This window comes from Pan troglodytes, chromosome 6 (genome assembly GCF_028858775.2).
Source record: "Pan troglodytes isolate AG18354 chromosome 6, NHGRI_mPanTro3-v2.0_pri, whole genome shotgun sequence".
Classification (NCBI taxonomy): Eukaryota; Metazoa; Chordata; class Mammalia; order Primates; family Hominidae; genus Pan; species Pan troglodytes.
Window position 1 is genome coordinate 122,635,536 of NC_072404.2, and position 22,151 is coordinate 122,657,686.

Genomic DNA, 22,151 nt, shown 5'->3' on the forward strand with positions numbered 1-22,151 from the left:
ATTTCCAACAAGTCTTTAAAATAAAAATGTCAGCATTTCAATTTTTACAAATCAATACAAACATCATGAAAATTTTGAAAATATCAATAAAGACATTTAAAGCAGGCTAGATAGAACACAATCTTTCCTTGCTTGTGGTGCTTTGGAATAATGATTAAAGAAAATGGAAAATACATCATTTAGTGTTTTTTAATAATTTTTACCCTTCTGAGATTTACCTGTTAATAACTCTTTAACATGTATTTTGTTTAGTGTGTAAAATACATGTTTTTAGAAACCGCTAATTGATAAAAGGACTTGTTAAAATCTTTAAATAAGTGAGTAATAGTCACTTAGAATTATTCTAAAACACAATCTAGTATATTAAAGCTCATACTATAAGTCAAGTTTTCAAGAACATCATTTAACCATTAGCTTTCTTCAGGTCTCCTAAATTATTATCTTCCTATTTATAAAATATTTCAAAAATGACCTATAGAGAATAATTAAGCACAAGCTACTCCAGAGTCACAGATGGACTTGAAAGTGTTGCTTTTTTAGTAATTAACAATACAGTTCACCTTAGACATAATATATGAAGACAAACAAGGTTCAGCCATTTCTTTCAAATTTCTAGTAGAAAAATAGCAAAATGAGTACATGTTATCTATGTGTAAGCAGTCATCAGTGATTATATCATAAAAATTCAGTTTTGAATACAGCTCCTCCCTGACTTTTTAATGCAAAGATATTAATAGAACATTTTTGACATGTTGGAGGGCTTCAGCATTCTTATTCTGTCATTAGCTTTGCTATAATTTACTACCATCCACAGTGTATCAAATTACGTTTCAATAAGTATGAAATATGTATGATTTGTCCTCCAGTAATTTGCTCAATAAACTTAATTAACTTGAGGAGCTATAGTTCATGTGTTTTAAACTGAATGTACAAACAAAAAGTCATACAAACAATGAAGGCCAGAATCAAAGACTGTTTAAAAGAGTTAACTCCTTAGTTTATTTTATAATCATCACATTTTCATTGTATTCTTTTCCAAAGTACTAAATAACAATTTGTAAACTGTCCAAATTTGAGGCAAGAAGAATTTAAAATTAAGTAAAAAAAACTTAATAAAATAGTTACCTTTGTTACTGATTGGTGCAACTTATACAGTGAATTCACTACTGCCACATTTCTTCTCTGTCCTTCAGTAAGAGGCCCAATCACCTGACTTGCATCTCCTTGTGTGGAGAGCTGTAAGAATTCAATATCAAAAGAATGTGTCAGAATGATAATTCTCTCTCTCTCTCTCTGTCACACACACACACACACACACACACACACACACATATTCTTTAACCGGGGAGAAGTTCATGCCCCTCTGACAAAGAGAATGTTAACTGGAAATATTCAGGTCAAGTTAAAGCTTTGGACTTGAGGTAAAACCGGCAATCTGTGTAGAGAAAACACCATGGATATGGAAGCACAATTGGTCTTGCACGGGAAGAACAGCTCCATTTATACTTCACAGCTGATGGACTCTTGAGGCAGGTGTGACCCAAATGCCCCATGTGTGCTATTATTTTGATATAATAACATAGTAATCCTAAGGAATACCTTCCGGCAACTGCCAATTGGGCTCTTTCTATTCAAATGCTCAGAAATAAGCCCACAAAAAAAGGGAGGAGGAAAGGAGAGAAGAGAGAGACGGGAGGGAGGGGGAAAGGGGATGGCTAGACAGAGAAATAAATAAAAATAAACCTAAATCCCATGTATATTTGACAGGCATCCTAATACACTAATGAAATGAATTGTGCAAAGAGGGTATTACTATGATTTTTTATAGATTAAAAAAAAGCCCAAAATTATACTGTGTATAGATGATCAGTAGAAGTGGTATTAAAAACTTTCTACACTTGACCTTTAATTTACTTCTAAATTCATGAGTTTTAGGGAAATGGACATGGAATGCTTTATTGAGTTAATCTCTTAACTGTCATGGTTCAAATTTAAGAAAAAAAATATCAACCATTCTCATATTGATCAGATTTTAATCCAATCCTTTATAATAATTATTATTTAAAGATAAATTAAACTTGATCAGGACATAGAAAGTATAACCAGGTTAAACAACTCCAATTTATTTTGACTTTCCTCATGGACATAGATAATCACAATTGCAATCAAGCTGTGTTCTAAGGTGGTGGCCTGAAAATATATTTATTTTCCTGTAGAACTACCTTAAAAAGATAATGCTTAAGCACTTAGAAGAGCCCATAAAATCCAACTTAATCAATAATGTGGTGAACTAATACTAACAGAAGCTCTGACCTCCCAAGAGAAAGCAAATGATGGGCTCTGTGCCAAGGTGAGGAGGTGGAGAGGCTCCTGCATAAGGCACTCTGGAAGTGTAAGTGGCCATGGTGAGTGGCATCAGTGGGTATGGCAGACTCGGGGCAGGGGGGGTCAAATGCTAAACATACATCTGACTATAATGGGCATTTAAAAGTTACAAGCTCTAGCTGTACAATTTTAAAAATCCAATCTCTCTTACTTCTCTTGAGATTCTCTCCAATCAATTTTGAAGAACAAAGAAATGGGAAAGGGGAAGAATTTCTATGTTATTTTATTTCAATTTGTTTTGTGTGTTCAGTATTTAATGAGGAGATATGCTTGCTGCTAGAAAAGGGTGGAGATCCTTTATTATTGAGGACTGATCATATTTTGGGGGTTTCAAAGTATAGACAGGTCCAAGTCACACCCACTAGGATGCTATAATGAGGAAGACAGGTAATAACAAATGCTGGCTAGGATGTAGAAAAACTGAACCCTCATACATTGCTGGTGGGAATGTAAAATTGGAGGAGCTGCTTGGAAACAATCTGGTCTTTCCTCAAAGGTAGATACAGAGTGACCATGTGACACAGCAGTTCAACTCCTAGTGATATATATATATATATATATATATATATATATATATATATATGAGAAATAAAAACATATGTTTACACAAAAATCTGTACACAAATATTCATAGCAGCATTTGTTCATAATAATAAGAAAATAGACACAATGCAAATGTCAACCAACTGACAAATAAAATGTAGAATATCCATGCAATGGAACATTACTTAGCAACACAAAGAAAGAAAGTTCTGATACATACTACAACATAGGTGAATTCTGAAAACATTATTCTATGTGAAAAAACCAACCACAAAAGCCACATATTAAATGGTTACATTTATATGAAATATCCAGATCAGGCAAATCTACATGGGCAAAAGTCGATTGGAAATTGCAGTGGGGCAGTGGGGTATATGAGGAGTGAGTGCTAACTGGTATGAAGTTGCTTATTAGGGTGATGAAATGTTTTAAAATTGACTGTGAATATACTAAAAACCACTGACTTGTACACTTTAATGGGTGAGTTATATGACATGTGAATTATATCTTAATAAAACTGTTTTTTAAGAAAGTATAGAAAAAATCCCAGGATTCCAAGGTTATCAACTGATGCTCTGTGAACCTTGTGAAAATGAAGGTTAAGAGAAGATGACTTAAGTTCAAAAGACCTACAAAGCTACATAAAAAAATTTATAGTTTTGGGTACAAAATATTATTGATATAAAAGAACTAAAAATGAAACATCATCATGCCAAAAACAAAGAACAAAATAAAAATATCAAAGTGAAAAAATGTAAGTCTCCAAAAGACTGGAGATGTAATCTGCTGCTTATCCTGATTTTACCGCCCAGAATATAATCAGTCCAAGTCCAATACTTAGCTAAGTGGATGACCTTGTGTTTCTCTCCAACACCACTCTTGTCATAGTTTTTGTTTGTTTGTTTGTTTGTTTTTTTTAGGAAATATAGTCTCCCCTCAGTATACAAGGAGGATTGGTTCCAGGACCGTAACACCCACCCGTCACCTAAATCCACGCATATTCAAGTCCCACGGTGGGCCCTGAGGAACCCGCGTACAGGAAAAGTTGGCTCTCTATATATGCAGGTTTTATATCCTGTGAATAGGGCATTTTTGATCTGCCTTTGGTTGAAAAATATCTGTGTATAAGTGGACCTATGCAACTGTAATCTCAAATTTACAGAAAGTTACAAAAATAAAAACAGTACAAGGAATACTGTATGTTCTCTATCTGGATTTACTGATGTTACATTTTATCCTGTTTGCTTTATCATTTGTATTCTCTCTCTCTCTCTCACATACAGGAACGTGCATAATTTGTTTTCTGAATTATACATACATTATGGCCCTTTACCCCTAAATATTTCAATGTGTGTATTTCCTAATAAGGATATTTTCTTACAAAACCACAGTTGTTATCAACTTCACAGATTTACATTGATGAAATATTTTTATCTGGAATCAGCCATGTTTCCAAAGAGTTCTGTTTCCTTTTAGTGGAAAATGGAATTAGAGACAAAGATCTGGGCACTAGGTTTGCTCATTGCTGTTGACCCTGCAATACTTCTTGATTAAATCAATATTCAAATAGATGATCCTTCAGATACAACGGGCTCTCGATTCCTTGTCCTCTTCTCCTTCAACAATCTTACTGTTCACTCCAACTCATTTATCTTCTTCCATGGTCACACTCTATAATCTTGCCATTATAATGACTGAACTCTCTCTCAAATCTGAGTTCAAGTATGCTACTCTCAGGCTGCCATTTCAAATCTTTCCCTTTGATTTTACTTATTTTTAATTTTAATTTCTGTAAGTACACAGTAGGTAGATATATTTATGCTTCTCTTTGATTTTTTTTTTTTTTTTAAAGATAGGCTCTCTGTCACCCAAACTGGAGGACAGTGGCATGTTCTTGGCTCACTGCAACCTTCACCTACTGGGTTCAAGTGATTCTTGTGCCTCAGCCTCCTGGGTAGCTGGGATTACAGTCATGCGTCACCATGCCTGGCTAATTTTTGTATTTTTAGTAGAGATGGGGTTTTGCCATGTTAGCTAGGCTGGTCTTGAACTCCTGGCCTCAAGTGATCCACCTACCTCAGACTCCCAACATGCTGGGATTACAGGCATGAGCCACCGCACTGGCCGTCCCTTTGATTCTAATTCCAATAATTCAGTAACCCCTTGAGACCTCCCAAATGTACCACCTTCTCATGCTATCTCACAGGAGTCCCTGATACCCATTTCTTTATTTCCTTCCTTTCTGGATTAGATTACGTGATTCATTAAAATCAATTTCAGCAGTGAGTGATATCTTTTCAGCAGTGAGTGGTATCTTGAGAGGAAATGGGATCCAGTGCAACTGTGGAGATACTGGCTTTAAACTGGGGCCTGGAGAGTTCATTAGTTTTCAGAGAGCAAGCGGGGCAGGGTATTAAGAATACATATATTCATGGTCACTTAGGAAAATTCTAGTCCTGGGTGAAACCAAGTCAATGCCTGAGTGTGAGAAGCTGAATGTGCTTCTCACTGGTTGGACTTTAAATCTGTGATCACTAAACCAAGGTGGGTTCTTGGCGTTGCCTGTCAATACTGTTAAATATCCCATTCATGCTCCTAAGCCCCTAGGAGATTGTTCCTCACCTTCTCCTCATTTCTCTAATCTCCGACACCTCCTTCCCTCCTCCTTTTTCTCAGTTGATGACTTTGCTGTATATTTCCCTGAAAAAATAGAAGCAATCAGAAAACTCCTGTTCCCAGAATGTCTGCCGTCCCTACTACTTGCTAGCTGAGTGACTTGTAGCTTCAATTTCTTAATCTGTAACACGGAACTAATAATACAGTTTATACCAAAGTATGCTATGTAAACTGTAAAATGCCTTAAAAATGGTAATACCACATATTTCTATCTCCAGACAATTCTATGTCTTATTCATATTTTCTTTTCACTTTTCCTTTGCTTGGTTCCTTCCCCCAACCTCTAGTCTATCTCAGTACTGGCTAGGGGCCAAAGGAACAGATTAGCATTTAGGAATGAGAACAAAATGCTAGTGAAGCTGCCTGGAGTTACAGAGTAGGTTTTGCTCCATTTGGGTTGTGGTAACAAAGTATCTTGTATAAAGTAGGCACCTCAACTACTTCATAATCCTCCACCCATCTTCAGCCACTTTAACCTTTACTATCTCAAGCCATTTCCTGTAAGCTCCTTAAAATTGGCATCACTAATTCATGTACATGTTCAGCAAGGCGTCTCAAAGTAGAAGATGCTTATTACATATGGTTGTTTTTTCAAAGCCTATCTTATTTGAGATGAATAAAATTGTACCAAGGTGCAAAAATACAGCTTTGGCTGTAAAGCACTGAGAATGAGGGAACTAGAAAAGTGGGAGCAATAAGAGATTCAACATTGTAAAATAGGAGAAATGTACATACTGGTTAATCATGTTACACTATTCCAGTACAATCTGGAAAGATGTTAGAAACAAGAAGAGTTGCATTTGAGTTTATTTTTAAAACACACACACAAATACACACACACACGTGCACACACACACAAGGAATGAGAGGGAATCCAAATGCTAAACAAATCCTTAAATAAAAATTAAAATAATTCTTATGTGCAAATGACAAGATACACTATTTTTTAAAATTTAATTATCTGAACAAAATATTCTTCAGAAATTCTAATTCTGTACATCTGCTCATTAGGAACAGCATGTGAATTCAATGTGTGAGAAACAACTGATGAGACTAGATAATTGAAACAATAAACTACATAGTTATAATAACATGAAGAATGTTTTTATATAACTGTTAATCTGCAGATGAAATGACCAAAATCTCCCTAATCATCATGCCTGAGGACTAAAAGTAAAAGAAATAAAACTGACAATTCAAGGGATGAGTTGGATGACAACTTTAAGTTTCTATTAAGAAAATCTAAGAATTATTTGTGGGGAGTTATAAAGTTGATGGCTCCGAAAAATGTCTAAAAAGAACAAAATAATATACTATAGATTACTTATAAATTACAAAAGGGTAAGTAAGTTACTTTCCAGATACTATGGAAACACTTCTAGTGGTCTATTTATGCCCACTCCCATGCATATAGAAGACATCAATAATCAATTGTGGCCCTGTTATGGTCTCTCAACATTGCACTCCAGGCAGTGACTACAAATCTCTAAGACTTGACCCAGGGCATAAAATCTATTAGCAATTCCTGATCTACATCACATCAGTTTTTTAGATATACAGTTCAATGATCCTCTAGTCACGAGATACTAAGGAGCAATATATTCCAAGAGCCTCAAAATTGCCATACCCTTATATATGTAAGAAAATATCCTAAGAAATATATTGTAAAAAAATTCCAGACAATGGAGCGGGCCACGGTGGCTCATACCTGTAATCCTAGCCCTTTGGAGACTGAGGCAGGAGGATCGCTTGAGCCCAGGAGTTTGAGACCAGCCTGGGTAACATGGCAAAACCCCATCTCTACAAAAAATACAAAAATTAGCCAGGTGTGGTGGTACGCGCCTGTAGGTCCCAGCTACTTGCGAGGCTAAGGTGTGAGGATGGTGTGAGCCCAGGAGGTGGAGATTGCAGTGAGTAAAGATCACACCACTGCACTCCAGCCCGAGTGACAGATCCAGATCCTGTCTCAAAACAACAACAAAAACCAAAAACGAACCCCAGAAAATGTATCATAAGAAAATAATACAGAAAAGTTTATACACAAAGATTATATTTATAAAACTGAGAAATCATAAAACCCTACATGTCTAAGAATAAGGGAATGGTTGGGTCTATTAGGCAATTCACATGATGGAACAAACAATGAAAGTAGCTAAAGTTATACTGTTAACTGTAAAAAAAGAAAGCAGATATGTCTATGTAGCAGTTTGCTTTCACAAAAAGACTGGAAAAAAAAAAGCAAAAATGTAAAGAAATAGTATGAAACATTACATAAAGAGGAAGATCAGTAAAATACTAGTAAAAGGCACTGTGGAATTCCATGAAGTATCTAAAAGGTTTACTTGTAGAATATACTTAGAAATTGTTATACAATATAATTTCATAAATTATAAACATTAAAAGGATACAATCTCTATCTCTGAAAGATTTAAGATAATACGACAAGATAAACTGCTTTGGTTATTGTTTACTTGACCAAAGGAAGGATTTGGGGAAAGATAATCTCATCAAGGTACTTTTTAATCTACTGATCTGTGACACACACAAAAATAATTAATTTTTATTTTATTCTTTGAGACAGGGTCTCCCTCTGTCACGCAGGCTGAAGTGCAGTGGCATGATCATGATTCACTGCAGCCTCGACCTCCTGATCAAGTGATCCTCCCATCTCAGCTTCCCGAGTAGCTGGGACCACAGGCATATACCACCATGGCCAGCTAATTTTTTAATTTTCTGTAGAGACAGGGTCCACTTTTTGCCCTCACTGGTCTCAAACTCTTGGGCTCAAGAAGTCACCTTTGGGATCTTCCAAAGATTACAGGTGTGAGCCACTGCACTCAGCCTTAATTTTTATTCATGTTTATTTTTCAAATGCTTTTATCATAGATTACCTGGTTCAGATTAAGGAATGTAAGAGTTATGATTAAATATCACTTAGTTTATTATAACATGTCAATTATCCTATAAAAATGTAAAATTATATGTTTAAATATGTATATGCTCACAATTAAATTATCAAAGATCCTTCAGGCTAAATATAGTTTGTATAGGCTGGGCATGGTGGCTCACGCCTGTAATCCCAGCACTTTAGGAGGCCGAAGTGGGAGGATCGCTTGAGCTCAGGAGTTTGAGACCAACCTGAGCAACATAGTGAGACCCTGTCTCTACAAAAAATGAAAAAATTAGCTGGGCATAGTGGTTCTTGCCTATGGTCCCAGGTCCTCAGGAGGCTGAGGCAGGATTTTTTGACCCCAGGAGGTCAAGGCTGCAGTGAGCTGTGACTGTATCACTGCACTCCAGCCTGGGTGACAGACTCTGTCTCCAAATAATAATAATAACAACAATAATAATAATACACACACACGTGTGTGTGACAGAGTTTGTAATACATTAGAAATTATACTTTATGTGGAATCCAGGGTTAGGGTATGTTTTTGAAAATGTATAATAAAGGACAAATCTGTAGGTTTACACAGCAATTTGTCACTTTCCCAGCACATCAATCTAACTAAATTTTGATAATAAATGAAACTAATTTTCTTGAGTGCTAAAACTATCAGAAAATATTTTCAAGAAAATATTCTCACAGCGTATGCCATACTTTTCTGGTTTCATAAATAAGATACACAGAACATGTACCTGAAGAAGGCAAATTCTACTTAGGTTAACCATTGTAAATGTTCACAAGTGTTTGAGCAGTGTTTTTATGCTATTACATCTCTTCTCTGCTTTTAGTGACTTCATCCAAGCTTAGCAGGGTATATATAGCTGCATTCCCCTTCATTCATTAAACAAACTTAGATTACTACCTCTTTTGATATTTGGTGTTTCCTATGCTTCTTTAAATTTTGGTGATTTTACGAGTCCTTCCTAGGTTGTAAACTTTCTTGTTTAATAACTCGTAGGAATACGAGTTATTCCTAGGGTGTAAACTTTCTCTTTTTTGATCTTTTTTTGATACTCTTCTCTCATCTTGGTCTAACTTGCTTTGAAGTGGGAAACCAGAGGACTAACCATGTTAAAGCCGGGAGACTTTCCTATGAGTTATGTGTGTGTGCTTTAGTATATGGACAGTGGAACATCAATTCTAGCAGTTCAGAGAATGATTTCATTGCCTTCTTGCTTCTTAGTTATCTCCCGGACTGTTAAATTTATCAAATATTTGGCAACTTAATTTTAAAAAGAGGTTTTTTACTAGCTATTTACAAAATAAAGACAGGTATAATTGAACCACAGAACAGACTCAATGGTAATGTTGTATCTTAACATCAGGCTAAATCTTCACACAAATCTGTTATTAAAGAGATGACAGCTTGAGATGGGATCCAATTTGAACAGTTAATATATAACCAAAAAGTAAGAAACAAAATCATGTCTTGTTTATGCATGAGAGATGAGCACGAACACCACACAGGAATAAAATACAGCTTTGTAACTCAAAACTCTGTTGCTCAAATACCACCAATTCCTACCACACAAAGCCCCTTTCTCAACCTAACTTTCTCATTAACCTTCTCTAGATTACCCAAGCTCCTGTCAAAATCTCCACCTGGCAATACAGGGGATAAGAAACGCAAACACAATTTGCTAAGAATGAATCATCTAATCAAATCTATTATCCTCTCTAAGAGCTTTTATTTTTCCTGAAAGGGTCTTAAGCTTTTGAACAGCAGACAGAATTTCTACCTACCCATGACCTAAACACTGGCCTTGTTAATTAAATTTAGAGTCATAAGTCTGCATATTTTTAATTATTTGAAAAAGAAAGAACTGTTCACTTTCAGGTATGCTGAGCTTTTCCCACTTTCCAATAATGAATACTGTAAGTAATTTATTAACAACTTAAACAATCCTTCATATCTACATGAAATGTACAGAATAAGGCTTCTTTGATTTATAGTAATTTGATTATAGTACAAACTAAACTTCAAACTACAGAATTTCAAAAAAGAAAGACAGTTTATTACTTTGAGGGATACAGAATAACTAAAATCCCAGCTTCCTAGTATTAAGGCCTAATTAATCAATACAATTTTAAAAAAATAACTGGGGTAAGGGCCGGGCATGGTGGCTTACACCTGTAATCCCAGCACTTTGGGAGGTTGAGGTGGGAGGATCGCTTGAGGCCAGGAGTTCGAGACCAGCCTGAACAACATAGTGAGATCCCCACCTCTATTTTTAAAAAATAATTTAAAAAATGTAATTAAATCTATAATCTTACATGCATTATTACTTTTCGTAGTAAGAAATTCTTTTTGTTGTTTTTTTGAGACGGAGTTTCGCTCTTGTTGCCCAGGCTGAAGTGCAATGGCACAATCTCGGCTCGCCGCAACCTCTGCCTCCCAGGTTCAAGCGATTCTCCTGCCTCAGCCTCCTTAGTAGCTGAGATTACAGGCATGCACCACCACGCCTGGCTAATTTTGTAGTTTTAGCACAGACGGGGTTTCTCCATCTTGGTCAGGCTGGTCTCAAACTCCCGAACTCAGGTGATCCGCCTGCCTCGGCCTCCCAAAGTGCAGGGATTACAGGCGTGAGCCACTGCACTTGGCCTAAGAAATTCTTTATATACAGTCCAACAATAATATTCAGTTCAGCTAAAGTCCTAATAATAAAAAAGTGTATTACTGAACTCCAAGTTAATTAGGTTCTTTCTGTATATTGGTTTTAATATTAATGTTTATAATGTAAAACCAGGAAAAAAGGTTCATTACCTGATCGAAAGCAGGAATTCAGTTTGCAAAACATGGCACTATATTCGTCATTCTATGATTGTGTTTGCCATAAATGGCTATAAGTGTTTGAGAAAGCATCTCAAGAGAAGTAGTTTTAAAGGATATAATTCCAATGTGGCTTGACTGACCCTCTTCCCCACCACAGTCTCTCATTTTGATAGTGGATTTGTCCATTTCTCTCTATAATTCTATCCACTTGTGCTTTATTAGTCTGAGGCTGTCTTGTAAGGTATATCATAATTCTTTACCTTCCTGTAAATTGTTCCTTTTCTCAATATGTGACCTTCACAATCCCTAATAATGCTTTTTGACTTAAAGTCTATTCTGTCTAATGTTAATATCATTGTGTCAGCATTCTTCTGATTAGTATTTGCCTGAAATATTTTTTCTCCATTCCTTTACTTTCATCCTTTATCTGTCCTTATATTTTAGGTATGTCACACGAAGCTGAATTCAGCCATTGATTCTATGCAAACTGAAAAATGTCAGTGGCCAGTTTAGTATATTTATATTTATTGTGATCAGTGATGTATATGTTGGAATTATTTTACTACCTTATTATAAACTTTCCCTTATTTGTCATGATTCAATTTTTGCTTCTTTTGTTTCTGTATATTTTTCAGCCTTTTACTCAACTGATAGTTTCCTTTTTTACCCTTTTCCATTAACTTAATTCTAAGTTATATATTCTATTTCTATTCTTTCAGTAGTCATAATTAAATTGTTAATATTATATTCAATTTAGGCCTGGCGCGGTGGCTCACGCCTGTAATCCCAGAACTTTGGGAGGCCGAGGTGGGGGGATCACGAGGTCACAAGATTGAGACCATCCTGGCTAACTCGGTGATACCCCGTCTCTACTAAAAATACAAAAAATTAGCCGGGTGTGGTGGCGGACGCCTGTAGTCCCAGCTACTCGGGAGGCTGAGGCAGGAGAATGGCATGAACCTGGGAGGTGGAGCTTGCAGTGAGCCGAGATCGTGCCACTGCACTCCAGCCTGGGCGACAGAGCAAGACTCTGTCTCAAAAAAAAATATATATATATATTCAATTTAAGTGAATATATCTATGGCTTTACAATCCTTCTGAACAATGACATGCATTTTAAAACGCTTTAAAATCCATCACTCTTTCCTCATTTTATACCTTAATGTGGACTTGTATTTTAGTTCCATCTTACTTCTATGTTCCATATTAGTCACTATTATTTCTTATTTTATGCAATTAAAGATTAGATTTACCTATATGTTTATCAATGTTTTGTGCTTATTATTACTTATTATTACTTCCTGCATTCTAATCCTTCCTTTTTGCATTAGATTTCCTCCTTCTGCATTCAACCATTAAATAGCTTCCCTCTCATTCTGAGTGAAGGCCACAGCCCTTACTATGGCCTGCTAGAGCTGGCAGGATCTAGGATTAAGGTTACATAGTTTCAAGGATGTCAGACTGGGTCACGAGGAATTCTGGAAAAGCAAGAGCATTTAATCAGTTTTAAGTCTGTCAGTATTCAAGAGTCCACGCTTATAAGCAAGAGGATCTCGGGTTGAAGGTATCACTTTATGGCAGTATAACCAAAGTCCAGAACACACAATGCTTCAGTAATTGCCAGGCTGCTACTGCCTTTTTAGGCACTTGGACTTGCCTCTTCAGTCCCATTCATTGTGATCACTCCCTCTGAATACTAATCAAATTATTCCTTCTTGTAAAATCTTGCATATGGTAAAAATTGAAACAGAACTGAAAGGCATAAAATTTTTCAAAAAGTTCTCTCTCCGGTTCTTAGCAAAGATAGTACTCACACGTGCTTTTTTTTTTTTTCTGAGACAGGACATCCTTCTATTACTCTGGCTGGAGTGCAGTGGCCATGATCTTGGTTTGCTACAGCCTCCACCTTCTGGGATCAAGTGATCCTTCCTGCCTCAGCTTCCCAAGTATCTGGGACATCAGATATGTGCCACCCACCACATCCTGCTAATTTTGGTATTTTCAGTAGAGATGGGGTTTCGCATGTTGCCCAAGCTGGTCTTGAACTCCATGGCTCAAGCGATCCACCTGCCTTGGCCTCTCACAGTGCTGGGATTACAGGTGTGAGCCATGTCACCCAGCCTCACATATGTTTTGAATTACCAAAAGTGAACATAAAAAATCTAGACCCAAGAAAAGAAAGATGTTATACACACACACACACACACACACACACACACACACACACCCCTTTACTCCTTCATTTTCTCCAAACTTCCAAAATATATACTACATTTAGTTTCGGTAATGTTATTTTAGGCAGTTGATGTTTAAACTGGAGAAAAGTGGCTGTTTGGTAAAATTAATTGTTTACTGTGAATTTGAATATACTGTGACTGTATATGTGTGGGACTGTTTCTCTTTCAATGTTCCATTTTTCTATACTTGTGCTAATATTTTATACTTCATTATCCTAACTAGAACTTTTTTTTTTTTTTTTTTTTTTGTAGAGATGGGATCTCACTCAATTACCCAGGCTGGTCTCTAACTCCTGATCTCAAGTGATTCTCCCTCCTTAGCCTCCCAAAGTTTGCTGGGATTTACAGGCGTGAGACACCACACCTGGCCTTTACTATAACTTTATAAGTCTTCTTATGTAGTAGAGCAAATCGCTCTGCATTGTTCCTCTTCTTAAAAAAGTGTCTTGATTGCCAGGTGTGGTAACTCATGCCTGAAATCTCAGCTACTGGGGAGGCTGAGGCAGAAGGATCCCTTGAGCTCACGAGTTCCAGGCTGCAGTGAGCAAGGATCACGACATTGCATCTAGCCTGGGCAACACAGCAAGACTCCAAATTCTGGAATTTGATATTTTCTGCTGCCACTGTAAATAGCCTTTTATAAAGTAAATTCTATTTTCTGTTTGTAGCTGGTAGATAGAAATAGTTGGTTTTCAGTGATACCTTGTATACAATGATTTTACTAAAAATCATAATTCTAGAATATGCTTTTGGCTTTAATCATGTTCATTGGTTTTTTGTGTTTAATTTGATTGTTTTCTGCCTCATCTTTATTATTTCCTTCTTACTATTTATTATGGGTTTAATTTGCCCTTTTTTTCCCTCTTTTTAGTTTCTTAAGGTAAAAGATTAGATCCTTGATTGAGATCTTTTTTCCTCCCCAATAAAAGTATTCAATGATTTGAATTTTGCTGAGTTAAGCTGCATCCTACAAATGCCAATAGATTTGTTCTATTTTCATTTTTATTTAGTTTGAAATTTTTTAAAAAATATCCCTCTTTGGCCTATAGATCATTTAAATGTTTGCTGTTTAACTTTGAAATACCTGGGGGATTTTCCAGGTATCTATCAGTTATTTGGGGAGGAAGAATCACAGGCCTCTTTAAAATCTATTAGAGCATTTTCCCAGAAAAATTCTGTGAAAGGAAAATAAATGTTGGGGCCCCCAAATCACTAAGCTAAAGGGAAGAGTCAAGCTGGGAACTGCTTATGACAAACCTGCCTCCCATTCTATTCAGAGTCACCCCTCTGCTCACTGAGATAAATGTATATCTGATTGTCTCCTTTGGAGAGGCTATTCAGAAACTCAAAAGAATGCAACGATTTATTTCTTATCTACCTGTGATCTGGAAGCCCCCTCCCTGCTTTGAGTTGTCCCACCTTTCCGGATGGAACCACTGTTCATCTTACATATGTTGATTGATGTCTCATGACTCCCTAAAATGTATAAAATCAAACTGTGCTCTGACCACCTTGGGCACGTGTCATCAGGACCTCCTGAGGCTTTGTCTCTCCAAGTCCTCAACCTTGGCAAAATAAACTTTCTAAATTAACTGAGACCTGTCTCAGATATACGGGGTTCACAATTTCAAAAATATTTTGAGAAATATTTTTGTTTTCATAAAACTTGCAAATGGAACTAAGTTTTATATGTTTTATAATTTCCTAGGATCTACAGATCCCCTAAACCCATTCCCATTGCTAGATTATCAATTCCTGCCCTAAGGTATTGAATATGCTAAGACTTTCTAAGAGATAGAGAAAGAGAAAGAGGATTTTTCTTAATTCCCATTACAGCGAGAATCTTTCCATGTCACCATTTTTGCTTTTAGATATGTCTCAGAAAGTACTCTAAACTGGCACAACCTAATACTAGTGAGTTGAGTAAAAGCTGCTCAAAAGTGTGCTACATGTCTGATACAGCAAAGGATAATCAAAGACAATCCATAGCTTCTAAGATTCAAACAAGCTTGCTTATACTCAAATGCAGAGTTTTAGTTTGCGTCCTAATTTTTAAAAGGAAGTCTTCTCCCTCATTCTGGGTTTGTGCCTAATACGTGTGTTGGGGGAGGGGTAGTTACAGTTGCCCCATTAATCATGCCTCCCTTCATACCATTACTACATGTCTCCAATTCAGAACCCTATCTACTGCTGGTAGCTGGTGTCACACTGGGATACTGCAGATGTAGTTCCTGAGCATGTTTTGGCCTTAGTTCCATTTGCAAGGCAATCTTGCTGTTTGTCACACTAGGATGATACCTATAGCGGCCCTGGGCAGTAAATGCAGGTTTTCTTTCGATCTTATTATGAGTACAGGTATACCTTTAATGTGATATGTATTTGTATGTGGGTGTACGCTAGGAAGGAGGGTGCTCTGAGTAAACCACAGCCTAACCTTGATTAAATGTTGACAATTTTATCTCCCAGAAATATAATTTCAAATAGTGTAATTTTTAAGCACACATGAAGGAATTAAATTATAGTCCATACCTTGGAACAGGGTAAGATTAAAAGCTGTACTTGATCACTAATATGCTTCAACAGATATACAAGCTCTATAGTGTTAGGACTTCCAATCCCAGTAAAAAACTGACTATGTAATTGACCAATCCTCTCAATGAGAACATCTGGAAAAACTAAATAACAAATTTCAAAAATCTTCCTGATGGTACTGAAGTGATAACATGGTAAGTAAAAAGTTATTCAATTGCTCAATTGAATTCAAGATTCGATTGCTCAATTTCTTTTCAAACTTCTAATACTAATATTTTCTAGGGTGGGTGTGGAGGATTCCATTTACTCAGAGACTAAAAAAACTTCATACTCTGGAATGAAGAAAAAAAATTTTTAAATGAGAAAGATAAAAAAATAGAAAAGGGAAAATGTTTGAATATTATATGCCTGTGGTAATGAAAAGAGGTTTAGGACAATAAAGATTAGAAAATGTGATAAGAGGTCAACATATATAATTTAAAAGCCATATAGGAAAAAGTCTTTTGATTTTTATAGTAATATTAGCATTAACCGAAATCATTAAGTAAATTACCATAGCAATGAATTTCTCTCTTCTTTGGCAATGAAGGTGGTGTCAAATGACATAAAATTTAACACAAACACACCATTAGGATTCAAGTAGGGAGCGTACATCTTTGGGAATAAAAATAAAAGCTCAGCCAGGTGTGGTGGAGTTGCCTGTAGTCCCAGCTACTTGAGAGGCTGAGGCAGGAGGATTGCTTGAGCCTAGGAGTTTGGTGCTTTAGAGAACATTGGTCACACCTGTGAATACGCCCTGCATAACAGTCTGGCAACATAGCGATACCCTGTCTCTAAATATTAAAAATTAAAATTAAAAAAGTTCATGAGCTCTCTTTTTTCATTGTTGCATACTCTCAATTTGGCTTTATGATAGATGACATAATTCATCCCACTCTTCACCTCCTTTGTATCTACATTCTTTGCTATTTAATTTTGCACTGTGGAGGGGTTGTTTTGGTGAGACTTACGGGAATATTTTCTCTCCTGCGCCCCGTCTTCACCATGAGATCAGGCCCAGGATAGGCTGCTGCAGGATTAGAACTATGTATAATAGAGCAGAGTTTTAATATGGTTAAGGCCAGCCTAGAACAGCAGCCAGCCAGTCTTGTGAGTAAACCCAGCCAACCTCAGAAAAGACACCTAGCTAGCACTCCATATGACCCGAGAAGCATGAGCAATAAATGCTTACTGCGTGTCACCCACGCCAACAGCGGTTGTTGGTTACACAGCATTCTTATGACAACATATAACTAATACAGACTTTGACCTGCTTTAACTAACAATTTCAAATTTTTTACCTTCTCTTGAAAATATTGTCATTGCTCTCTGTTTTCAATATGATCTACTGACTCTTAGTCCTGACAGTTCATCTAGTATTGACTTGCCACAGCCCCCAGAAAATCAAGCTCTTACAAGTCTGAGAAGCAAGTCAGAAAGCTATCTTTTTTTCTTCTGTTTCTGTAGACACAAGGTCTCACTATGTTGCCCCAGCTAGTCTTGGACTACTGGGCTCAAAGCAATCCTCCTGTCTCGAACTCTCAAAGTGCTAGGATTATAGGTATAGCCAGTGTGTCAAGCCAGAAAGCTGTCTTGAAGAAAGGATGAAGTAATCCTAAAATAGTCCAACGTAAGAAGAGAGGTAACAAAAAGTGCCAGGCTATCTAAAGGATCAAGAGGGCCAGGTGCAGTGGCTCACTTTGGGAGGCCGAGGTGGGAGATTGCTTGAGGCCAAGAGTTCAAGACCAACCTGGCCAACATAGTGAGACCCCCATCTCTTAAAAAAAAAAAAAGGATCAAGAGGCTAGCTAGGTAACCTAAAGGGATTGGTGTGTTTGTATCACAGAGAAAGTGCATTTGGTCAAAAAGACACTACTGATTTGTTTCATCTGTTTGCACATAATATAAAAACTCTTCCAAGTGATTTCATATTGCCTTTGATCTTTTATTCTTTTGCATATTAACAACATAAGCTATTACCATATAATAATATATGGGGTGATAATCCATGTAGATGGCATTAAAATCTCCATTAAATAATACTTTTATTTATTTAATTATTTTGAGATGGAGTCTTGGTCTGTCGCCCAGGCTTGAGTGCAGTGGTGCAAGCTAAGCTCACTGCAACCTCCGCCTCCTGGGTTCATGCGATTCTCCTGGCGCGCCACCACGCCTGACTAATTTTTGTACTTTTAGTAGAGATGAGGTTTCACCATTTTGGTCAGGCTGGTCTTGAACTTCTGACCTGAGGTGATCTGCCCACCTCAGCCTCCCAAAGTGCTGGGATTATAGGCATGAGCCACCATACCTGGCCAATACTTTTAAAACTTAAAAAAAAAAAAATTGAACTAATATTTGAGCTCATATGTCTCTATACCATTTAAATATCACACATGTATGTTTTTTTCCATCATAGGAATGTCAAATCTCCAACTTATAAAATTATATAAAGAATAAAGTGTGTATTTACAAAGCCTTAAAATAAAACCTTATTGTCTAGAACTATTGACCTCATACATAGCTACTGATATGCATTGAAGTTGAGACCTCCCCTTAAATGTCATTCCTATTATTGTTTCAAATGGTCTGCAACCTGATTAAATGCCAATCTCCTTTCTCACAGTTCATAACATTTGCCATTTACACTAAGATTCTAGATGCCATTCCCTGGAACCATCAAATAATGGTTACTGTTGGAAAATACCCTTCAGTTTTTAAAAGGGATACTTATTAATATATTTGCCTCCAAAGTTGATATCAAAAAAGTTTACAAGCCTGTAAATTTTAAAGGTGCCACAACAGTTCCCTTATGTACTAATATTTTAGTTTCCTTTTAACACACAGAGGATAAGAAAAACACTAATTCAAACTTTCCACTGTGGCTAGGTACAGTGGCTCACACCTGTAATCCCAGTACTTCAGAAGGCCAAGGCTATGGATCATTTGAGCCCAGGAGTTCGAGACCAGCCTGAGTAATGTGGCGAGACCCTCCATCGCTACAAAAAATAAGAAAATTAGCTAGGCATGCTGGCATGCCCAGAGGCTGAAGCGGGAGGATACCTTGAGCCTGGGAGGCAGAGGTTGCAATGAGCCATGATCATGCCACTGTACTTCAGGCTGGGCAACAGAGTGAGACCATCTCAAAAACAAACAAAAAACCCCAAACTTTCCACTGTAAGGTCTAGTGACCTTTTCTTCTAAAGGTCACATTTCAGACTATACAAACAAATCCCCAATATATCACCATTAAATAATTTGTTCAGTTTAATCATAAAATATTATGATATTACACCTATAGGTATGTGTGTATTTGAAACATAAAATTCTTAGTAAATTAATTATAACCTCACAATTGCTGTCAAGACAAATAAGAATTTTTAAATGAAAATCTAAAAAACCTTGATCTCATTTTTACAAAAGAGCATCTAGAAAGCTGATATTCACATGACCCATACTAAGTTAAACACATATTGCAGGAACTAAATCCTATTGCTTAGAACTCAGATGTGAAGCCTCAATGCTAAATCCCTATTATTTCAAAATTAAACTATGAAATAATCTAACTATACATTAAGAGCACAGAAGTAAAATAAACTATTCTACACATAAATAAAATATATTATGCACGTATTAACATAGTAAATGTAGATCTTGATATATTGTAAAATGAATGAGCAATTCACAAAACAATATGTATAACACAATGCAACTTTTCTTCAATAAAAAAGATGTTATGTTTATATACAAGCTACAGATCAGAAATAAAGTATTAAAGGTTGGTGCAGAGGTGAACATGGGAGAGAATACAGCCGTGGGTTCTTAGTTTCTGTTTCTGGTTAGGCCAGTAAAGCCCCTTACTCATTATACGTTTCTGCTTAGCACTAGAGATAGAAACTAAAAACCATGGCTTCAGGCTGCTAAAAGCCTAAAAAACACAAGAGAACAACAACAGTGAAAAATAAGGCGAGTTGGACAAGCTTGTTTTACAGTCTGGTCTGGATTTGAATGCTAGTGCCAACACCTGCTCCCAGGCATTCTAATTTTAGTAGTCTATATTACTCATGCTATTAACTGTTCTCAGCTTCAATTTCTACATTTTGTAGTGGTGGACAGTAATACTTTCATTTCATAGGATTGTTGTGAAATAAATGAAATAATATATATAAATGGCTTGGCACAATTCCTGATTCACTATAAAGGTTAATGATGGTAGTTATTTTTGTGGCCCAACCTCACTCTTAAAAATAAATTCTCTGGTATCGCTTTGGATTCAGAAGGACTGAAGGATTTATCCTTACAGAGATTTAGGTTTGTATAACACACACCTTTGGTGATTAGTAACAGAAAAGCCTTAGGGAAAAAAATACGTAATCATAAAAATAATTTCAGATGTATTGTTATAAGTATATAACGCACTCTACATGTAATTTAATGTTAATAATCTACTATACCCCAGAATATTAAAAATCAGCTTGAAAAAACCTTTTATAAGCCTTTCTCCTGATATGAATAAAATCTATAACTAAGTATACTAAAACGTTTCAGTAGCCAAGAAACTTCTATAACCAATCTTTAGGGAAATACATTTCAGATTATGAAAAGCTGTTCAATGTACATTTCAGGTTGTATTTGCAAGTCACTCTTTCTGAAAACATGCTTATCTTTAAAATTCTAGCTTTCCTTTATCTCACTGCTCGAGCATTCTATTAATGATCTGATTTCCCTTCCTTCCTTCCCTTCCTTCCCTTCTTCCTTCGTTTCTGTTCTTTTCTTTTTTATTATACTTTAAGTTCTGAGATACATGTGCAGAACGTGCAGATTTGTTACATAGGTATACACGTGCCATGGTGGTTTGCTGCACCCATCAACCTCTCATCTACATTAGGTATTTCTCCTAATGCTGTCCCTCCCCTACCTCCCACCTGCCAACAGGCCCCGGTATGTGATGTTCCCCTCTCTGTGTCCACGTGTTCTCATTGGTCAACTCCCACTTATGGGTGAGAATATGCAGTGTTTGGTTTTCTGTTCCTGTGTTTGTTTGCTGAGAATGATGGTTTTCAGCTTCATCCATGTCCCTGCAAAGGACATGAACTCATCTTTTTTTATGGCTGCAGAAATAACATCACACATCTACAACCATCTGATCTTTCACAAACCTGACAAAAACAAGCAATGGGGAAAGGATTCCCTATTTAATAAATGGTGTTGGGAAAACTGGCTAACCATATGCAGAAAACTGAAACTAGACCCCTTCCTTACCCCTTATACAAAAATTAACTCAAGATGGATTAAAGACTTAAATGTAAGACCTAAAACCATAAAAACCCTAGAAGAAAACCTAGGCAATACCATTCAGGACACAGGCATGGGCAAAGACTTCATGACTAAAACACCAAAAGCAATGGCAACAAAAGCCAAAATTGACAAATGGGATCTAATTAAACTAAAGAGCTTCTGCATAGCCAAAGAAACTATCATCGGAGTGCACAGGCAACCTACAGAATGGGAGAAATGTTTTGCAATCTATCCATCTGACAAAGGGATAATATCCAGAACCTACAAAGAACTTAAACAAACTTACAAGAGAAAAACAAACAACCCCATCAAAAAGTGGGCAAAGGGTCTGAACAGACACTTCTCAAAAGAAGACATATATGTGGCCAACAAACATATGAAAAAAAGCTAATCATCACTGGTCATTAGAGAAATGCAGATCAAAACCACAATGAGATACCATCACATGCCAGTCAGAATGGCGATCATTAAAAAGTCAGGAAACAACAGATTCTGTCATTTCTTAATCTTGTGGACTGGAAGCTTAAATTTTTCATCTTTGAAAAGAATCTCCTACTCATTGATTTAGTTTTCATACCAAATCTCAAGTCAATACTTCCATTTATAGGCAGAGTAGTTATCCAATTCAAAAATCTGTTTCAAGTCTTTCTTCCACTAAAGACTTACAATTTGGCTATCTTCCTCTAAATGTTTTCAGTCAAATTATTCTAAAAAAAATAGGAAT

General features: G+C 36.4%; 1 protein-coding gene across 2 annotated transcripts in view; it reads right to left on the bottom strand.

Moving 5' to 3' along the window:
* COG5 (component of oligomeric golgi complex 5) overlaps window positions 1–22,151 on the bottom strand; it is a 360,750-nt gene that overhangs the window by 54,876 nt on the left and 283,723 nt on the right. For both annotated transcript variants that reach the window (XM_054687655.2, XM_519305.8), the window contains exon 15: window positions 1,126–1,236. In XM_054687655.2, the coding sequence (XP_054543630.2) occupies window positions 1,126–1,236 (111 nt within the window). The remainder of the gene's footprint in view (window positions 1–1,125; window positions 1,237–22,151) is intronic.